Genomic DNA, 22,727 nt, shown 5'->3' with positions numbered 1-22,727 from the left:
CCAGGCCGGGCAACTCTTCACCTTTCCGTGGATACTCTGTTTGCCATCGAGAGCCTACACATCCTCAGTTAACATCTCTGCAGAACCCCTGACAGTGCAGCCCAGGTTAAAGCTTTAACTGTGTTCATGAGGTAAACAGACATTTGCACACTACCCTACATGCATATCAAATGCCTACATGCAGTCCACTAGCAGGATAAAGTGCCCGTCTTCTGCCTCCCCAGTGCTGGGACCAACAGCATGTGCCACCATGCCCAGCCTCACACTAATTTTTATTATATTCTTCCAGAGTGCTGGAGATTCAGTCACATAGCACACTGTTGTTTTCCAGCATCCATGTAATAAGGGAAGCATTTTCATAACTGTAGCGCTCCTTCGTGAGCAGTGAAGACTGCGGTAAGATGCACTGTGCTGTATGGCTCAGCCTCCCTCACACATCTGCACTTCTCAGTTGGTCTGACACTCTGCTCTCCAATATGGGGTTGTAGCAAACATGCTTACTGTGTGCCCCTTGGACACTAATAGCTACTTTGTAAGGTCAGTTCCTAGGAGTGGCCTCCAACTCAGAGATCTACGGGAGTCCGGTCCCCCGGAGCTGGAGTTAAGTAGTTTAAGCTAACCAGTGTGGGTCTGGGATCTGAACTCATGTCTTCTGTCAGAGCTGCTCATGCTCTTAACCAGTGAGCCATCTCTCCCGCCCCTGCATTACTTTGTTTCAATTTTGTTTCTTGAAATAGAGTTCTCTGTTGTAGCCCTGACTACCCTGGAATTCACTAAGTAGCCCAGACTGGCCTCGAACTCAGAGTGCTCTTGCCTCTAAGTGCTGGGATTAGAGGTGTAACCCAGCACTCCCATCTAACACTCTGTTAGCTAGAAGCAAGCTATATGGGTATGTGTGAGGATGGGACTGGTGTTCATCTACAGTAATGCAGGCAGGGCTGCATTTGCCTGCCGACCACACTGTTACAGTCAGTTTACAAAGCAAGTCTCAACTGCGTTTACTTTGTCTCCTCTGAAAATGGAAATACCAAGTCTTGATATCATGGGGCTGTTTGGGAATCAGGTGAGAAAGCGTAAGTGAGATACTGTGTCACAGTGAATGCTTGGGAAATCTCTGCTGCTGCTAATGGAGCCGCCATTCTGGAAAAAAGCAACGTCTGTGGCTTCTTCTACAAGCCAGCTCACCAAACCTCAACTCATTTCTTCAGAAAAAACAGCCTCTGGGCCGGCGGCCCTCAACCTTTCACACACTGCGACCTTCAACACAGTTCCTCATGGTGCAGGGACCCCCCAACCATACAGTTATCTTGTTGCTACTTCAGAACTGTAATTTAGCTACTGTTATGAATCATGATGTAAATATCTGATATGCAGGGTATCTGATATATGACCTCTGTGATGGGGTCATTCAACCCCGAAGGGGTCTTGACCCACAGGTTGAGAACTGCTGCTCTGGGGACTTTCTGACAGTCCAACTTAGGATCAAGTCAGAGCCTGGCTTTTCTGTCCCTCAGTATTCTGAGGTCTAAATCCTATGGCCCCAGGCTGGGAAGGGAGGACAGGGCCTCTGTGAGCTTTTATTCAGTATCAAAAGCATCTACAACTAGACAAGTTCAGAGAGATTAAGGGATTAAAGCTTAGGGTTCAGAGAGTTGGGCAAAGAAGCTTAGGTGTGGGCGTGGCAGGAAAGAATCTCATCTTTTACATCTGAGCTATTAGCCACCCAGCTGAGACCACAGGAAAAGTCTCCCCCTGGGCCAAGGGATCTCCCTGCAGGAACAGATTGGAAGCCAGCGGGGTGGCCGTGCCTCCCCTCCCACCCGAACCCCATGCTCACAGCCAAGCATGAGCACAGGATCAGACAGTACTGAGAAACGGGACCGATGGAGTCTTTGCTCGCTGCCTTGCATGCTTTGTGGAGTCTCCTCAGAAGGAACTAGCTGCTCAAGGAAGCGCAGTCATAGGTCAACTCACTGACTTTAAAATGAAACATTTCTAGGGGTGGGTTGCAGCTCAGTGGCAGGACACTTGTCTTGCATGCATGAGGTCCTTAGTTTCAACTCCCTGTTCTGCCAAACGAAACAAAACCACTGACGCAAGCAGTGGCAGTCAAAACATTTCTTAAAAAACCAACATTCTATTTGTTTATTTATTTTGCATGGGAGGGGATCACATGTGGAGGAGGGACAACTCATGGGAGTCAGTTCTGTTTCCACCCTGTAAGTCCCTGGGATTGAACCCAGGTCATCAGACTTGCCAGCAGAAGCCTTTACCCACCGGGCATCTTACTGACCCCAAATGAGCACATTTCTGATGGTGACATGTGCTCAGTCAGAGCGGGTGAGTCTTTCCTCATAGGTTCTGGCTCTCTGCCCCTTTTCATACCTGCCTGTCCTGTCACCATTCGGACATGACCAATGGCTCTGCAATCGAGGCTGAGGCATCATGCCAACTGGGGTGGCAGCTCCAGTCACTGTGGGGCCCAGGGCAGGGTGGGGATGCTCCCCTCAGATAACAGGGAGTGGCTCAGGGGAAGGTCATCCTGCCCCAGAAGGCTGAGGCAGCAGTGAGTGATCTGAAACCATGGGAACTGAACAGTATTCTGCTCAGACAGCCCCAAGGTGGGAGGCTCCATATCAGCTCTCAAAACCCCAGGCAGCCGGGTTTTCTTTCAAACTCCGCTCAGCAGCACTGGGTAGTAACACACCGGGGGCTCCTCTTCTGGCCCCAGCAGCAGTGTGGACTCACCTTGAGCGTGGAGCGCCCGGTGCAGCAGGGGCAGAAGCCCTGCCTGCCAGAAGGAGTAGCAGCCGTCCACCAGCTTGTTGCAGCGGCCCTGAAATCCTCCTTCGAACCGCATCTGCCGGCTTGTCACCCATTGCTGAGAAAGACCACAGGAGAGGCGGTGTGAGCCAAAGATGTACAGCTCCAAGGGCTACTCACTCGGTGGGACAATGTCTGGGGTTCCAGCTTCGCTTCCTCTCCTCCCCTTCCCCACTTTTCACTTAGCATAAAAAGTAAAAGGTTTCTTCATTGTTAGATTTGTGTGTGTGTGATATATACATATACATTATATATGCACACACATTATATATGTATTATAATGTATTATATATGTAATATATATATATATATATACACACATATATCTTTTTAGTCTCCTTCATTGCTATTTCCTGTCATCCCAGGCTTGTTTTCTTCCTCTCCTCTAGCGTCATGTTACATATAACCCATTGCCCTCTCCTGTCCCCACTACCCTGACAACTACCTTTGCTTAGGCCCAAACGGAAGCAGGTGTTGAGTGCAGAGGCCACGCTGGTGTGGGAGGTCTGCAAACGTCTTTTAAACACAGCTTGGGTCAGAAAACTCAGGCAAGACCACTTGTCTCTTCTCATCACTTCTCAGGGGAGTTTGTTCAAAGCAGAGGAGGGAAGTGTTGGGCTAATGTCATCAGATGACATCAAGCTAGTCCAGCCTTTACCTGGTACCTGAGGACATTCACTCGACATCTGCAAGCCCCTACCAGGATGAAGGTTGAGCCATTGAGCCTCACTACCAAATGATAACTTCCTGGCCTAGCCTCCAGTGTTCTTGGGGGGATACAATAAACTGGGGCTGAAGCAATAAACTGGCACTTGTCATGCACTGGGCACACCTGATGCCATGGCTCCTGGCTTATCTCTGCATTTTCTAAACATGCTCCATCAAGATAGCCTTGGAGGGATGAGCAGAACCAACTGGCTGAGCAGATACAATGCTCTCTTCCTGCTCAGCCTGAGGCCACAGAGCTGCACCACTGGACTGAAAGGGAACGAGTGGCCTATGCCCAGAATCTGGAGCCCTCCTAGCCTGAGTTCCTGAACGCACACACAAGGGACTCTTCAGAGGGAAGCCTGGACTTCCCCTAAAAAGAATGCAGTTAGAATATGTCCCTGATCACAGCAGCACAAAAGTCAGTCTCAGATGCTTAAAACACAAAAACCTGTGGGTTTAGGTGGTAACACCTCTCTAGTCCGTCTTGAATGAACCTTCAGGAACTGCTATTTAACGACGGAGCTAAACACTCAAGGGTAGGGGTGGGGACAGTCACTCCGAGCTTTGGCTCACCCCAAAACGAGAGTAGGTTCAAGCCATGCATTTGTTCCAGCGCCTAGAGCCAGGGGTTGGCTCCGCTTCCTGGGATATAAGAAATCAAAGCCACCTCCTCTCCCACTTCTCTCTTGTTTTTCAAGATACAGTTTCTCTGTGTAACCCTGGGTCTTCTGGAACTCTCTCTGTAGACCAGGCTGGCCTTAAACTCAGAGATCTGCCTGTCTCTGCCTCCTGTGCTAGGAGTAAAGGTGTGCGCGTCACTGCCTGGCTCAGATGTTGGTTGTTTATAGCAAAGGAAGGAAAGGGAGTCACTGGCGGGGGGGGGGGGGAAGCTAGCATTTATGGAGCACCTTCTGTCTACCAGGGAAGGCTGGCATTTATGGAGCACCTACTGTCTACCAGGCCTTTTATGTGTCTTCCTCTTTCACCCTAAGGAAAGGATTACCATCCTACTTCCCAGAGGGAAAAGAGGCAGTGCAGCTAAAACCAATCAGAACATTTTCCCGGGGATTTTTGGCTAAGAGGCAGAGGCAGGCTCAAGCCTACAGTGCTGACATTTTAACTTATGCATGCACTAGTATATTTCTCATATTTGTCTACAATGTGTGTACTAGCTGGCTTTGTGTGTCAACTAGACACAAGCTAGAGCTTCCCTCGAGGAAATGCCTCCATGACACCCAGCTGTAAGGCATTTTCTCAACTAGTGATCAAGGGGGGAGGACCCAGCCCACTGTGAATGGTGCTATCCCTGGGCTGGTGGTCTTGGGTTCTGTAAGAAGGCATGCTGAGCAAGCCAGGGGAACCAATCCAGTAAGCAGCACCCCTCCCTCCATGGCCTCTGCATCAGCTCCTGCCTCCACGTTCCTGCCCTGCATGAGTTCCAGTCCTGACTTCTTTGGTGATGAACAGCAATATGGAAGTATAAACTGAATCAACCCTTTCCTCCCCAGCTTGCTTCTTGGTCATGGTGTTTCATTGTAGCAGTAGAAACCCTGACTAAGACAACATGAGACTTTATACTTCATCTCTTACGGATGATCTCGTTGTAAAATGTATCCACAAAGCTGGTCATTCTGTATCAACTATCCAGAACCTTCACAGCGCATGCTGTGTGAGAGGCTTTCTCTCGCAATGAGGGCAAAGCGCTGCTTGTTACACCACAAAATATAAAAGCAATGCTCTAGAGGGCTCATAATGGCTCAACAATGAGGGCCTGGCAGCTGCTCTCAGAGAGCTGAAGGTCTATTGTCGCTGGTTTGCTTTCATGACAGCCAGGGGAGCAATACCCCCCTAAAGACAAGGGGAATATATTCTCTCTGTATGTCCTAGGTTTCCCTTAACCTGACCGCCTTTTGAACACTGGCCAAGAGGTCTAGAAGAGATGGCCAGACCTCCTAGTAGCAATTCTCCAGCTCTGCCTGGGGTCCTCGCTGGAATGCAGATACAGAATTTTCACAGGTAATAAATCCTTGGCCTTCACATGCTTCACAGCTCTTCTCAGAGCTTCTTTTCTTAGGAGATTCTAAAACACACGGTAACAGTGAATCCTAAGGGTCCATTGCTATTCCTCTTGGGAGCACAGGGGCAAGGTACTCTGGCTCATTCCAGATGGTGGAGGACTCAAGTCCACTCTGGGTCTGTTCAGAACCTTCAAAGCAGGCAGGAGGAGAGGTAAGAGAAGGGAGCTGAGACCGAGGGCAGCTGTGCTGACACCAGCAACCACACCTGAAGCTTCATCTGTGCTCAGCCAGCCCAGCCTGTCACCAGACGTCCCCGTGGTCCCAGATCGAGTCACATCACCAAACCTGGGCTCAGGGAGAAGATGGTGCAACAACGACTCACTAGCAAGCTCTTCAGGTTCAGAGAACGCTCCTTCTTGAGGATCACCAGCGCAGCCAAGCCACAGAAGGTGTAGCCGCCGTGGGCTTCCATCCCTGGCACCCCGCCAATGCCGCCTTCCCAGTTCTGGCACCTGAGAGAATGAAAGAAGCGGACCAGGGAGAGTGCAGGGATGAGGACAACGCCCTGTCCATGTTCTGGTGGCAGAGAATAAGTCGGCTCTGATTACATCATGGGATGCAGCACCATGGGTAGAAATGTGCTGATTTATTACCTTGGCTCTGTGTGTGTGTGTGTGTGTGTGTGTGTGTGTGTGTGTGTGTGTGTGTGTGTGTGTGTGTGTGTGTGTGCGGCGTGCAAGAATGTGTATAGAGGCCAGAAACCAGCTTTGGGTGCTGTTTCTCAGGAGGGCCATCCGCTTTGTTTTTTGAGACAGAGTCTCTCATTGGAACCTGAGGAGTCATACTTTTGGCTAGGATGTCTTTGCCAATGAGTCTTAGGGATCCCCAAACCATCTCCCCAGAGCTGGGATTACGAGTATGTCTGGCTTTTCCCATGGGTACGGTTCAGGCCCTCTTGCTTGTACAGAGCACTTTATGGGCTGAACTATCTCCCTGGCCCCTTACCCATTAAAGTTGGCAGATTCCTTTTCCTAGAAAACAAAACTAGTAGGACCTGGAAATTTAGAAACTGTCCACTTACATAAGAAACATAGTAGCACTGGTTAATGCTCATAGTGGAAAAGTTGCAAAGTACTATATGTAGCAGACTCATCAAGTTAAAATAAAATAGAAGAATCACTGCTACTCCTGGCCATCTTCCAGTACAAAGTTTATTGGTGGATGCCTTTTTATTTTTGTCTAGTCTCCTCTTTTTAACTCTAGCTCTGGAGCTCAAACCCAGGACTACACACACACTAGGCAGGCGCTCTACCACTGAGGTACCCCACCCCTCTTATTTCCCATTTCTGTTGGAGACCAGATTCCATGGAGCCAGGCTATCCAGGAACTTCCTGAGCCCCCTGTCTTGCCTGACCTCTACGTCACTCAAGTGCTAGGATACAGATGTGTGCTGCAGCTTTTGGGTTCTCTGGTGTTTTATGTTTTGTTTTGTTTTTTTAAGATTTATTTATTTATTATATGTAAGTACACTGTAGCTGTCTTCAGACACACCAGAAGAGGGCATCAGATCTCATTACAGATGGTTGTGAGCCACCATGTGGTTGCTGGGAACTGAACTCAGGACCTCTGGAAGAGCAGTCAGTGCTCTTAACCAGTGAGCCATCTCTCCAGCCCAGTTTGGTTTGTCTTGATTTGTTTTGGTAGTACTGGAGATTAGACCAGGGCGCTCTACATGCTAGGCAAGTACTCTACCACTGCGCTATACCCCTCAGCCTGCTTTTTGCTTTTCAAACTAGGTCTCCCTAAATTGCCCAGGCTGGCCTTGCATTACTTGCATTACTGTAGCCCAGGCAAGACCTAGATTTGGGATTCTCCTGTTTTAGCCTCTGGAGTAGCTGGTTCACACTACCAGGCTCTACATGGCTCAAAGTTTCTATAATGAACACACACACACACACACACACACACACAGACACACAGACACACAGACACACACACACACACACACACACACACACACACACACACACACAGAGGCACATTCACACATTCACACAGTTTTTTTTAGTTATGTTGTTGCAAATTATGTTGCCCAGGCATGCTCAAGTGACCCTCCTATCTCAGCTTTACAAGTGACTAGAACTACTTGGGTGTGATGGCTCAGGGCTGTAATTTCAGAACTTGTAAGACTGAGGCAGGAGGATTACCTAGACTACAGAGTAAGATCCTCTCTCAAACAAACAAGTAAATAAACAACAACACCAACAATAAACCCCCTAAGTGTAAGGCTGTGTCCAGCTTTTAACTGCTCAAAAATAAGCTTTGTTTTTAAATCTTAGAATTTTCTATATACTTAAAATATCTGAGGTAGGTGAAGCAGCACACACCTTTAGTCCTAGCACCTAGGACTAATCTCTGAGCCACTGGCCAGCCTGGTCTACACAGCAAGTTTCAGTCCATCAAGAGCTACATATAAGACTCTATTTATTTATTAAAGTAATCTCTTTTTTGCAGAGGTGGGAGGAGGGAGCAGGGGGGCGGAGTGAGGGGCCATATTCAAGACAGAATTTTTCTGGGTAGCCCTGGCTGTCCAAGAATTCAATCTGGAAATGAGGCTGGCCTCAAACTCACTGAGATCCCCCTGCTGAGTGCTGGGATTAAAAGCGTAGGCCACTATCACCCAGTCAGAGGTAGTTTCTTGTTGAACTTGCAGCTCACTGATTCTGGCTAGTCACGCTAGCAGGCTTGCCCAGGAAATGCCCCATTTCTGTGACCCAAGTGCTGGGATTCCAGGCAGCCACCATGACCGCCCAGAGTTTACATAGCTCAGACGGGATGAACTCTGGTCTTCTTGCCTGCACAGCAAGTGTTGTATCTACTGCCACCTCCCCAGCCCACGAATAATCTGTGGGTCAGCAGGACAGGGCCACTCCTAGGAACTGATCTTACAAAGTAGCTATTAGTGTCCAAGGGGCACACGGTAAGCATGTTTGCTACAACCCCATATTGGAGAGCAGAGTGTCAGACCAACTGAGAAGTGCAGATGTGTGAGGGAGGCTGAGCCATACAGCACAGTGCATCTTACCGCAGTCTTCACTGCTCACGAAGGAGCGCTACAGTTATGAAAATGCTTCCCTTATTACATGGATGCTGGAAAACAACAGTGTGCTATGTGACTGAATCTCCAGCACTCTGGAAGAATATAATAAAAATTAGTGTGAGGCTGGGCATGGTGGCACATGCTGTTGGTCCCAGCACTGGGGAGGCAGAGGCAAGTGGATCTTTGTGAGTTTCAGGTCAGTCAGGGTTACACAGTGAGGCCCTGTCTCAAGAGACAAAAGCAACAACCAAAAATGTATAATGGTTACTCTCAGTTGTCAACTGGACACAATGTAGAATCACTGGGAAAGACAGTGTCAATGAAGGACTGTCTAGATGAGGCTGGCCTATGGGGGGCATGTCTGTGGGCGACTGTCTTGATTGTGTTAACTGATGTGGGAATACTCAGCCCACTGAGGGCAGCACCATGTCCTGGGTTTAGGTCATGAACTGTGTAAGGATGGCAAGTGGGCTGGGCACTCGTGAGCACGCATGCGCTCATCTCTCTCTGTCCTGCATAGCGAGTTCCTATTCCCTCTGCTTACGTCTGCTCCATGATGTGTCCTAGACTCTCAAAGTAAAACAACCCCCACGAACTGATTTCTTAAGGATACTTTATCACAACTCCAGGAAATGAAACTAGAAGTGGTTACATCATGGTGGTAGATTAGTTAGATTTTCTTCTTTGCCTACCTATAACAAACATGTTTTATCTATGAAATGATTTTAAGGTCTGTGTGTGTGCTTGTGCATACCTGGATGTGTGCTGGGGGTTGAATCCAGTCTGGCCCTGGCCCTGAATTTTAAATGCATTTTTAAGTGACACTGCCACGGTGCATTTCCTAATGTCACTCTTCTTTGTTGCAGTGGAACAGCACAGGTGAACAGGCAGGCCCTCATCCAGAAGCTGACAGGACCTCCAAGTCCCTCCTCATAGAGGCCTGGAGCCTGGAGAGCTCACCAGCTTTCTTCTGAGAAACTCAGGCTTAGGGAAACCAGTGTGCAGAGTCTGAACTCAGCTGCATGCTCGGAGCAGACTGCTCTTGTCTGTCTGTCCTTCTTCCTCCATCACCACCCAAACACAGCCTCATTTTAGATTGCCAGTGCACCCGGCTGCTTGGACTAGAGAAAGCATTCATGTTTGAAAAGTAAGATGAGTGAAGAGTCTGCAAGGGAGATCGAGTTCCTTTCTTTGTTAAACTAATCTTTGCTTCAGTTGAAAAGGCAATAGTGAAAGTTTCTACTTCTAAGAGCATGAAAGAATAAACACTGAAAAGCAGCTTCCTGCCCATTCTCCACCCCAGTTCCCATTACCAGCAGTGGCCTATCAGTCTCTGTGCCTCAGTCTGTCTCTGTGTCTGTCTCTGTGTCTCTTTCTCACATGTCACACATACTACACACACACACACACACACACTCCACATATTACAGACATACACATATACTATATACACATACACATACACACAGCACACACACACAGTACACACATACACTACATGCACACACACCCCACCCATATACTCCACACACATGCACATGCACACACATACACTGTACACACACACACTAACACACACACACCACACACATATACTACAGACTGTGTTCTGGTTTTATACAAACAGGAACACATGTACACCCTCTCTGACCTTGCTTTTTTTCAGGTACTAAAACTCTTAGGAAATGACCATGATGGCACATGCCTGCAATCCCAGCACTGATAGATGGAAGAAAATCGAAGTTCATGACAGCCTCAACTGAAAAAGTAAGTTCAAATCCAGCTTGGGCTGCCTATGCCCCCGTCTTCAACACAGCTACAGCCACAAACACACATAATGGACAACACAAAGGACAGAATGCTAGAGCCCAATAAAAAGAAGGAAGGGGGTTTAAATGGCATAAATAGCCAGGGTAAAGACAGCAGGAGACAACAGGAACACAGGTTAGCAACAACAAAATCCTAAAAGCTGATGACCAGCACAGAGGCTAAGACCACCTAAAGGAGTGGTTAGAGAAACCTTCCTCAGTTCTGGGACAGTGGGACAGAAGCAGCAGCCAAGAGCAAGACCAAGCTTGAAAATTATGGTGGTTTGAATAAGAATGGCTGCCTTAGGCTCAAATATGAATGTTTAGTCACCAGGGCGTGGCACTATTTGAGAAGGATTAGGAGGTATGGCCTTCTTGAGTAAGTGTGTCACAGGGGGTAGGCTTTGAGGTTTCAAAATCCCATGCCAGGCCCACTCTCCACCCTCTCTCCCTCCTTCTTCCTGTTTCTCTACTTTCTCCTCTCCTCTCCTCTCCCTCCTACTTCCTCTATGTCTCCCTCTGTCTCTCTCCCCGTCTCTCCCTGTCTGTCTGTCTGTCTAGCTGTCTGTCTGTCTGTCTATCCATCTATCTATCTATCTATCTATCTATCTATCTATCTATCTATCTATCTATCTATCTACCTACCTATCTCTAAAATCTACACTTCTACCAAAAGAGGAGGGGGGTGCTGAATCCCAGCTTCCACAGCAGACAGCAGGCGGGATCCGTGGGAGGCCACCACGCAGCACAAACACCTCACCTTTTCCCTTCAAGCTTCACATCCAAGGCAGGAATTTGAAAGCTCAAGAACAAAGCCCTTCAGATACTGACATGTGAGAATTCCCTGAAAAACAGCACAGCACAGTTTACAGGCTCTCGTCAGCTTCCATATCCGGTACAGCATGAGCAGAGTTGTTAGGCACCAGATATGTGAGCTCATCTCCATGTGGAAGAAAGACCCGGCCTCACAGGCAAGGTGGAAGAGACATGCTGGGAACGGAAGAAAACTGCTGAAAGTTGTATTTTTATGCTTTAAAGTTTTATTTGTGTGTGTGTGTGTGTGTGTGTGTGTGTGTGTGTGTGTGTGTGTGTGTGTGTGTCTGTGTGTGTGTGTATTTATGTTTTGCCTGCATGTATGTTTGAATACTATGTGCAGCCCACATGGAGGACAGAAAAGGGAGTCAGGTCCCCTGGAACTGGAATTCCAGATGGTTGTGAGCCACCATGTGGTTTCTGGGATTTGAACTCAGGACCTCTGGAAGAACAGTCAGTGCTCTTAACCACTGAGACATCTCTCCAGCCCCCCAAGAACAAATTTGATAGGAGTCTTTTAAAATGAGGTTAATACTCCTATAAAGGCTGCTGTAAAAGAAACATGCGGAGTTATGCTGGCACATGCCTATAATGCTAGCACTCAGGAAACCAAGGCAAGATGGCTGGCCGGTAGTACCAGTCAGCCTTGGATTCACACTGAGACCTTGTTTCAAAAATAAAAATAAAGAAGTTGCCAAGGAAATTCTGCAATGTGATTTCTTGGTCCTGCTGAGTGCCTAGTACAGGGGAAACTGATCCACACCAAGACTCATCATCAGGAAGTCTCCAAACAGCACCAGCAAAGGAGGTCAGGCGATGACAGACAGAGTAAACAAAACAAACTGCCCAGGGGACTGGGCATCTGGATGACCTGGCATGGTAGCAGGCACTATGGTTACCACCACAGGTTAACGCACTTGAATCTGGTGTGTTCCAGATGTGTATACAATTTAGCATCCCATCATTCGACACAAAGAAATGAAATAATGTGTCCAAGGCACAAAGCTAGTTGTAAATAGACTGGCTCCGTCAGATCCCCATATTTGGTGAGGGTCCTGCCAGTAAGTCCTCTTGAAGACTGGGCTGGACACTCTTACTCAGTTCAGAACATCTCCTAGGCCTGGCCAACTAAGAAAAGGCACAGGGAGTTCAATGTGGCATTAAAACTAGAGCCATTGTACAACTGCAGAGAGCTGGTCCCCCTATCTGTCTTTTCTTTTTTCCTTTTGGTTTGCCCAGGGGACGGCCATAGTACCCTAGTGGTGGCAGTGGCAGCCTGGGTCTTCGGGCAAGACAGGGCAGCTAAATCTAATAGGAAGCCTCCATCTTTAGCAGGAAGAAACAGGCTACTAGAAAGTGAGGACAAGCCAGGAGAGTCAGAGATGGAAAAACCCAAATTCAGCTCAAGTTTCTACGCTGAAAGCACATACGATGGGCAGACCGAGCAGCTTGGAATCAAAACCGATCTGAGATCTGAGCCGCCCGCCACCCACGGCAGGGCAGAGCACTGTTTGAAGTTTACAGTGTGAGTCTGACTAAGTGGCTGGTCTGCTAAAAACAAAAGCATCCTTTGAGGCAATCTAACAGAATCCATTCTCTACAGCACACCAACCGCCATCTAAAGCTGTCCAATACACGAACGTCCAGGAAAATGAGACAGGCCCATTTCAAGATACTCACATGCTGAAAAGGCCTACACATGGTTTTTAATATTTATGATTATTTTATTCTACATGTATGGGTGTTTGCCTAACATGCATGCCTGCACACCACATGCATACCACATGCCCATGCAGGCCATTAGAGGACATTGGATCCCCCAGAAATCAAGTTACAGACAGCTGTGAGCTGCTATGGGGTTGCTGGGAACAGTACCCAGGACCTCTAGAAGAGCAGTGTTCTTAATTACTGAGCCCCACCCCACACCCCCCACACCCCCCCCCCATAAACATACCACCCATTTAAGACTTTGTTGCCCAGACTGGCAGTAGGGACCAGCACATGCTACTGCACCTGGCTCACCCAAGGGTTTCTAAGCAGACATAATACCTATTTGCCACAGGAAGTGATGAAAAGCATACTGGGAAGGCATAAAAAGATGGGACATCTCAACTGAGAAACAGAGCACTAAAAAGAACCAAATCCAGGGAATGCCCAGTTTCAGTCCCAAAGCACCACTGTCTTTCTCACAATCCTCAAAGATTGTTAGTTACTGTGAAAATCAGATTCACTGACGATGACATGGAAAGTCGGAAGGCAGTGAAGCCACGCTTATAGAATTCAGACAAATACAGTCTACACCACTGCCAACTTACTACTCTCCAACCACACAGCCCACCAAGCAGGCTGGCAAATAAAGGTATGTGCGGGATCTTAAAAGTGCATTTCCTAGGGGTCCTTTTCTGAGAACTTTGGGAATATTATGCTTTATTAAAATGAATAATAATAATAAAACAGGGTTCTAACAAAGCAGAAAAATGAAGTAAATTTCATGCTGGAAGGAAGCTTCTAGATGCCTGCTGTGCACCAAGCTGAGAGCAATCTGTCTACATCTAAAGCAGAGGGTGAAGGCTGGGGGGGCGGATTATCCAGAATACACACACACACACACTCACACACACGTACGCACACTCAAACACACACACACTCAAACACACACACTCACACGCAGAGACACACACTCACTCACACTCACATACACACACACACAAACTCACAAGACACTCACACGCACACATGCACACACACACTCAAACACATACACACACATGTATACACACTCACAAATAAACACGCATGCATATGTGCAAATACACAAAAGAAAATATTATTTGAAATATCTGACTGTATGAAGAATAACTTTGTAGTACTGGCAGAGAATCTGGAGAATTCCTGATAAATACATTAATTCCAGGAAAATGAAAGTTATATAAAAAATATGACTACAGCATATCATCTGTACATATGTAATGTCATTGTACTACATTTTATTACATGGTGGTAAAGTACTATTTCAATAAAAACAGATTGTACACACAGATGCATATAGATGTGCCTTTTGTTTCCCCAGCTTCCTGAATGCTATGATTACAGTGTGGGTACTGAGGGCCACCACACCCAGTCCTGTTTCCAGTTTTTTGTTCTTATAAACAAGTCTTTGTCTCTTTAATGCACGTGGGTGAGTTTCTGTAGAAGTGAGGTTCCTGGGTTTCATAAGCAAGAGTGTTTTGAGATATTGCCAAACTGCTTTAATCAATTTAGACTCTAACCAATGCTACTCACCAAAGCTTTAGATCTGTGCCAATATAAACTATAATATAACATTAATGGAAGTCTAAAGGTAATCTCACGTACTCGGGCATAGCAAGTCACCCCTAAGACATCCTTCTAAGTTTCTATGTTCCTTGACTGCTTGCTCTCTAAGGACTGGGGACCACGTGACTTTTCCCACCTTGCTATCCATTCAGCAGTGCCTTCGAAGAGGTCGGGAGTGATGATGTTGGTGAGAGAGGCTACTGAGGCAGCACAGTACGCACTTCTGCAAAGACAGAAACGGAGGGAAATACATCAGGCTCCAGGGCAAAGCCAAAACGAGGCTCAGAAAATTGCCTGGGTTGATTACTGCAGTCATATCGAGCTCCTGGCACACAGCTATTCTTCCTGGGTCTCCGAGAGGTGTGACATTCTGTCTGGATAGAGTTGCTCACAGCACGGCTTCAGTGAAGGAACATGACATTCTGACCTCTCTGCCTCCGCACAGGCGGACCTGCACCCTCAGAATTAATGGCCCTCTCAGTTCACCTCAACAACAGATTGAGCCCTTTCCCCAGAGAGCCATGACGGTTCCCACCGTCTCGTCTGGTGCTGCTGAGGTTTGTCCAGATGTCTCACTGCTGCAGGCTCGGGACCTCTGTCTGGGTTAGGGACATGTGCGAAAGGTGAGCTCTCACTTCTTCCGACAGCCACACTGCAAAGCAGGTCACCAAACCCTAATAGCTGCTTGAGCACACTAAGGGGAGAGGAAGGGATATGTCCCCAAGCCTCTAGAGAAAAGAGCTCGGGTTTCAAGGGCCGTCATCAGACACACAGAAGCACACCTTCCAACAAAAGTAGGAACAGCGTTAGGATGTGGCTCAGTTGGTAAAGTGCTTACCAAGCATGCACAAAGCCCTAGGCTCGATCCCCCAAACCGGTCATGGTAACGCAAGCCCTAATCTCAACACTCAAGAGGCAAAGGCAGGAGGATCACGAGTTCAAGGCTATCCTTGGCTACACAACAAGTTTGAGGCCAGTTTGAGATACATGAGATACTGTTTCAATTGAAAAAAAAAAAAAAAAAAAGGTAGAAACCTGTCTTTCCGGCAGGGTAATTCCGGGGATCTAACTCAGGGGTTTGTATATACCATGAGTGTTCACTTCCTCTAAGCTACATTTCTAGCTCCTATCTGAAAATTGAACAAATAAAATAAAATCTATCCATTTGATTTGAGTTAATCGTGTCGTTCTATCCTTTCAGTCATGACTCTCAGGACGCTCTTTCATCTCCCCCGCCTGTCCTGGAACAACCCACAGTCTTCTCCAATACCCGCCATGGAAAGACAGGAGTTATATGCTTGAATTCTACTCACAAACCTTCCCTAAGGGCTCAGAAGGAACATGAAAGGGAAGGAAAGGGAAGCCTGGCTTCCATCTTACTCTGCGTGCAGACTGAGGTGAGGCCAGACTTGCTGAGGCGCTCTACGGAAATCTCTGCAGAAACCACAGGCTTGGCGGTCCTATCGGCATTATGGCCAGCCAGGCTCCCACTGGCCGAAGGCACAGCCGAGGCTGAGTCTCGCCGGCAGGCGGATGGATACACACGGTACACAAGATGCGCTAGCAGAGTACACAAGAGTCAAGCTGCCATTTACCATATGCTAACTCTGAAGGTATGATCTAATTTCCTGCAGGGCTTGAGCCATCACAAAGGCTCTGCAGTGTTCTCAGAATCCTAACGAGGCAGGGAGGGGGCCTGAAATGCAGCCTTTCGTCATGGAAGAGCTGACAGGGGAGGCAGTTGTGGAATGCTGTCCTCCGGGTGTGATACGGCTGCTACAGTCTTGAAATCAGAGCAGTTGTGATGACTTCAATAGATCCTCACAAGATAGTGTCTACCTATTCCTGTGCTGGGGGAGGGTGGAGGAGGGGCACCAGGCCCTTACGGAGACTCTGGCCACTCCTTTTCTGAAACCCGCTCCCCCACTAGCTGTATGCAATCCTGGGGAGCTGCTGCACAAGGTCTCAGGTGCTTGAGAGTATGCAGGAGGTAGAAGACTGAGGGAGGACTCACATGAGGCAGCTATCATGACTAAATTGTCTCTTGGGTCTGTTATTGCCTGCTCTAGTGAGGGTGAACAGAAATTCACCTCCCAGGATGAGGCCATCAACAACTAGTGGCTGGACCGGGGATGAACAGAGCCAGAGATGCGTTGGGGGAGTACAGTTACACGGCCTCTGCTAAGGGGGATGGGCTAACAACTGAGGCTGAGCTGTCTGAGGGTACAACTGGGGGCAGTCCCAGTGCGGCCATCTTTGCCGCAGTGGTATGGATAAGCAGGTCTCCCTGCTGGAATGGCAACTCGGTTCCCCCATGCTGATGTAAGACGTGGGACAGACGCTGGGCTGTCTAACCCAGAGGGAACTTTAGTACCCAAAGTCTGCAGGGGAGATCCCAGGGGAACTGTCCTCCTCTGCACTCCTGCACATGACAGAGGGCGGCAGGCTCCTTGATGTCTGTATTGGAGACATCCTCAGATGGTTGATGGACTCGAGAATCTATTACAATCCCTGACGACTTCATGTACAATGGAATAAGACTGCCAAGAACACGGAGGCTATAGTCGATAAGACACGCAGCTGAAACTGAGCTGCCTGCCCGAGGGCAGAACTTGCTCACAAGTGGGAAACCGGCATGTGGGCACTGTACTCCATGTTAGCCTTCAATCAGGATGCCCTAACCTGGATAAAGACAGGAGACAGAGGTGCTGGCTTGCCACTGCTGACAGCTGGGGCAAACAATAGGAAAGTGTAAACGATCTGTACAAAAACCCTCTGCAATTCAAGAATCCAGAACACATGGGAAGAGTCAAACTGGGAAATGAGGTAGAAATGATATGGAGGGAACGAAGCACGGGAGAGGAGGGTGTAAGCGTTCTCTGTGTTCAGCAGGGAGCTAAGAAGGACTTTAAAGCAGCCTTGGCACTGGCATGGGGTCATGGGGCTTTTGAGGTTTGCCTCTTTATGAGGTAGGAGAGGTGCTGGTGGACCTGAGTAATTTAGATTGGCATGCCCAACCAGTTTGTAAAGGGCTAAACCATCAAAAAAGATTCAAAAAAGAAAAACCAAATAAAATGGCGTCCAGGTCACTTGAAAGCAAATGAGGCAAAATCTGTGTTCACGTGGCGTTCGCAAGAAAAGCTGACAGAAACCAAATGCGTTGTGAGCTTCTCGTGTTCCTTAACCTATAGGTTAAGACCCCCTTGGGGTCCAACAACCCCTTCACAGAGCTCACCTAAGACCATCAGAAAACACAGATATTTACATTACAATTCATAACAGTAGCGAAATCACAGTTGTGCAGCAGCAACGAGAATAATGTTAAGGTTTGGCGTGGGGGTCACCACAACATGAGGAACTGTATTAAAGGGTCGCAGTTTTAGGAACACTGAAAGGTCATTGGTCTAGAAGCTTGAACAACAGTTTCCCAAAGAGGTGGGAGAGGGACAGGTGACCCCAGTGTGCCCACTGCTATGGAGGAAGGAGTCCTGAGGGTGAGAACTGACACAGCCACTTCCCTAACATGGTGGCCAATGCTGTTCATACATAAGGGCCTTGCAGGGCAACCAAGTGCCACATGTTGAATTGAGGATTTACTGGCCCTCTTCTAATGTGCAAAGAGGCTAGAGCCATGACCTGCCTTAGTTCCTGGCAGTCCCCAGTAAACATCAGTGGACTGATATAAAGATAAAGTGATGTAAATAAAAATCTTGCTGGGGTGGGCAATTATTGCCCCCCCCCATGCTCTGTATATATTTCCCTTGAAAACACACTGGGAGTAGAGATTCTCTACCCAACCTAGGACACTTGGGACAGCCGGCTGTGCTGACGGCAAGGCAGTAGGATCAGTGCTGGCCTGGAGCTTGCCAAACCCAGGAAGCCCAGTCAGGCAACAGCTGTGGTAAGCGAGAGTGCAGTACAGCTACCTCTTGGCCCTAGGCTGGGCAGTACAGCACAAGATGGTTCTATTAAGCCCACCAGGCATGAGTAGGCATGCACGTGACCTATGGCGGTACCCCAAGATGAGGAGGTATGTTGGTTCATGAACAATGACTGTGGATACCTGAGCTAAATAAGGTCACCCCCCCTCCACCCCACATGCACTGCTGCACCTAACATTGCTCTTTGGAAGAAACTACTTTTAAGAGCAATGGGATCAAAGTCAGGCACACCTTTAATCCCAGCATTCAGGAGGCAGAGGCAGGCTTGCGGCCAGCCTGGTCTACAGAGTGAGCTCCAGGACAGCCACGGCTACACAGAGAAACCTCGTCTCAAGCAAACAAACAAAGCAATGGGATCTTTTGACTCTCACTAACAGTTTTAGAGAATATTCTCCCAGCCATCAATGCCTAAGACCTATTCTCATTGCTTGGAATAGCTGCCTGTGGTGTGTATGCTCTGAGAGCCTACCCCCACTTTGTGAAAGAGTTCCTTTTGCACGTGATACAATATTAAGCTGTAGGCTCTCCACAGATTTGGAAAAGCACCTAGAAGAACAGAAAAACAGAACATAAAGGGTTCAATTGTTTCCTGGGTGTGGGGATATCTCCCTATGGTATTGGCAAGGGAGACCCCTAAAGTCCCACTATTCAGGCTATATTACTATTGGCCACATATGAATGGTAGGTAACTAGATGGTAAGATCCTATTGCAAGAAAACACTGTATGTTCTGGTTGTAGAGTATGAAGGAATCAAGCTGGACTGAGCGAGAAGCTCACTGGTTGCTTTTCGTAGTGCCACAGGACACTATGTTGGCTGCTGGGAGAAACGGTCGCCAACAGGCCTGCTTGGCTGTACACTCTGTGTGTTAATGTCATCAACACAGCAGGTAAAATGCGCCTGCTAGTGAAGCAATGGTACAAACAACTACTTTTTCAATGGAGGGAAACTGTTTGGTATTGTAAAACGGCAAAACCCTATGCGGGCAGGAAGGCTACTGCTGTTGTTAAATGGTTTATCTTTGCCTTTTAGCAGTTTACCTTCTGCACATTTGTCTAAACAATTTCTAGAGAGATTTAGAATCGGTCAAATTGTTGAAAATGTCCTGGTGCGCTCAGCAAGTAATCATACATCTACATAATTCCAAGGTCCAGGGATCACTGCAGAAGAGAATATAAGAATACAGAACCCAGGAGAAGGGGTGGAGTGTTGTGGAATTCCTAGGCGTGAATAACTGTTGTCATCTGGAAATCAGAGCATTTATGACACTTGTGACACTCAAGAGACTAAGCCTATTAACATTTCCTTGTTAGAGAAGGGGAGGGGAGACGTTTAAATATTCAGCTGACACTCCAGCCTCTCGCTCCTTCCTGACCTCCACCAGATGCATGTAATCCTGACTCCGCAAAGTGTGGCTTCAGAGAACATAGGATGTACAAGACTGACTGGGGACGGGAACTCCAATGATGCAGCTTTTGTGACCGTCACCCGTGGGTTTTGGTGGTGCAGCTGCCCACATCACCCGTGTTCTATAAACAACTCCAGTGCATTCAATGGTTCACCAAGCAGGGCCTGGATGAAATTTTCCTTGACCTCTGGTTGCCCTCTGTATTTGAGATGGACAGAAATAAGACTCCCAAGAAAAGTCACACAACAGTAACTAACCACAAATCCTAGATCACACACAGAGCTGGGGAGGGAACAAGACACAACTTTCCATGTAGCTTCTTCCTGTTCCTGTGTCCAGCACCACGGCTCTCAGGCTCGTCTGCTTTTGTCTTCTCTTCAGCACTGTCCTCCAGACCCAAGTCTTTATCATCCGCCTGGATCAACCTTCTGTTTCTCTCCCTCCTTCCAGTCCAGAAACCAGAGGACGTTACTGGAACACTCTAATTCATTCACTGCTACCAGAGAACTCAGAGAGTTCAAGTCAGCTCATTTCACTGCCTACTTAAAACCTGTAAGAATTTATTTGTCAGCCTCTGTAATGAGAGCTCAGGGTCTCCTCCATCTGTCCCCAGCCTGCCACAGGTCATTGTTCCCAGGGGCCTGCAGGCCTCCTACACCTCAGTAGCTTTCAGCTAACTGCTCATCCCTTGAACACATCCTGCTCTGTCACTTGTCTCTCCTCTCTCCCCAGAGAATACTACAAATTCCACAGTTAATTCATGAATAGATGAACAGACAAAAATGAATAAATAGGCCCCGTATTTATTTTTTAATTGTTTGTTTTCCCAGTGCTCGGGATTGAATCCGGTGTCTCATATATAGTAAACAAATGCTCTAAATGAGAGCTGCACGTCAAACTTCCATTTTGCTTTTTACTTTGAGACAGGATCTCAGTGTTACCAGGCTAGCCTTTACTTTATAACTCTGCTGAGTCTTCTGAGTAGGAATCTAAGGTCATGGGCCAGGCCTGGCTAACAGTAACTCCTTCCTTAGCTGTTCATTGCAGGGACCCCGAAGCTATGGACATCCGAGTAAGGCATTCTTAGAAACTACCAGGAATTGTTCTAGACTCCGAGGGTCAAGAGACCATCTCTGTCTAATCAGGCACTGGAATAAGCTGCTCTCTAAGTGATAAATTGTCTCTGGTTTTGACTTTCTCTACTGAGCACTGGCTGATGCTTCTAGGCAAAGGAAAACCAAAGAAATGTGGTAGGAAAAACTACTGAAGTCATGTTCTAGGAGCCAGGCAAGACAGGGAGACGGAGGTCGTCTATCAGCTTGCTCTTCCAGCCCCTGCATAAATGACACCTGTAGGTTGGATGGCAGATCTGTCTCAGGACCACAGTAGGCGAGGATGATGGCCTGCTGCTCCTTAATGGAACACACAGAATTGACTGGAGAAGTTTCCCTGCATTTGTCTAGCATATATGAACACAGACACAGAAAAAGACTGCATTTTGGAAACTCAGAGAATGACATCTAAAACTAATCTGTTAAGGAAACACCATGGAGACACCATGATTTGCTTGCTTGTGCCTCATCTCATTCAGTTTCTTTTTATTTTTGTTGTTGTTGACGTCATTTGGTCTTGTGAGGTGAAGTCTCTGTGTATCTTGGCTGACCTGGAACTCATAAGGACCTGCCTGCCTCTGCCTCTGGAGTGTTGGGATTAAAGGCGTGAGCACCACGTCCAGTTGTTTTGACATAGGGTTTCTCTATGGAGGCCTTGTATGCAGACCTTGAATTTACTCTCCTGCCTCAGCCTCTTAAATGCTGACGGTCAGTGCGCCACCATGCCCAGCTTCAATTAATCAATAAAAACTAAACTGCCTTGCAAGCTGCCATGATTCTCTAAGGACAGTGCAGCCTCCAAGCTCTGGCCCAAAGCAGGTGTGGTAGTTTGAATAAAAATGGCCATTGCGGGCCTACAGTGTGCAGCACCGTTAACAGGTGTGGCCTTGTTGGAGCAGGTGTGGTTTTGCCGGAGGAAGTACAACACTAGGGGCTTTGGGGTCTCAGAAGCTTAAACCGAGCCTAGTCACTCACTCTCTCTTCCGGGCGCATGCTGATCTGGATGTAGACCTCCCAGTGACTCTCCTGCACCATACCTTCCTGCACACCACCGTGCTTCCCGCCATGATGATAATGGACTAAACCACTGAACTGTCAGCCAGCCCCAGTTTAATGGTTTCCTCTAAGAACTGCCGTGGTCATGGTGTCCCTGCACACCAACAGACCTTAACTAAGACAGCAGGTGAGGGAGTCTCTGTACCTGGTTCAGCCAGAGCAGAAGGACCCAGGAAGCAAGCGACAACTTAAGTCACCCAAGAGTGCGCCCTCTCCTGGAGGGCACTGAAGCTGCATCGTTATAGCCTGGTACTGTGTTGCTTGGTGAATTAGATGCTAGCAGAAATCCACTGAGCTTGTTCTCAGTCTCCTATCAGCTCCTGGTGTAGAAACTGCTCAGGACTTCAACACAGACCTCTATTTCCAGACCTCAGCCACTACTGCTTCGTAGGAGGCAAACAAGGCCTATCTGGTTGGTCTGTTTTCTTTAAGACTGTTTAAAAATCACCATCACCATCATCACCACCACCACCACCACCACCACCACCATCATCATGTGTCTAGGATGGCAGGTGGGTGTGCACCTACTACAGCACACGTGTGGAGGTCAGAGGGCAACTCTGTGTAGTCTGCTCTCTCCTTCTACCAGGACCAAACTTAGATTGTGAAGCCTGTGCTGTGAA

General features: G+C 47.8%; 1 protein-coding gene across 2 annotated transcripts in view; it reads right to left on the bottom strand.

Moving 5' to 3' along the window:
- Fntb (farnesyltransferase, CAAX box, beta) overlaps positions 1 to 22,727 on the bottom strand; it is an 85,285-nt gene that overhangs the window by 17,059 nt on the left and 45,499 nt on the right. The window contains exons 7-9 of one of the 2 annotated variants that reach the window (XM_032907974.1): positions 14,725 to 14,811; positions 5,935 to 6,064; positions 2,749 to 2,881 (exon numbers count right to left, since the gene is read on the bottom strand). In XM_032907974.1, coding sequence (XP_032763865.1) covers positions 2,749 to 2,881; positions 5,935 to 6,064; positions 14,725 to 14,811 — 350 coding nt within the window. The remainder of the gene's footprint in view (positions 1 to 2,748; positions 2,882 to 5,934; positions 6,065 to 14,724; positions 14,812 to 22,727) is intronic. The other variant, XM_032907975.1, reaches the window with a different exon arrangement.

The sequence above is a fragment of the Rattus rattus genome, chromosome 7 (assembly GCF_011064425.1).
Source record: "Rattus rattus isolate New Zealand chromosome 7, Rrattus_CSIRO_v1, whole genome shotgun sequence".
Taxonomy (NCBI): domain Eukaryota; kingdom Metazoa; phylum Chordata; class Mammalia; order Rodentia; family Muridae; genus Rattus; species Rattus rattus.
Note: the sequence above shows the minus strand (reverse complement) of the source record. Positions and strands in the feature narration are given on the sequence as shown.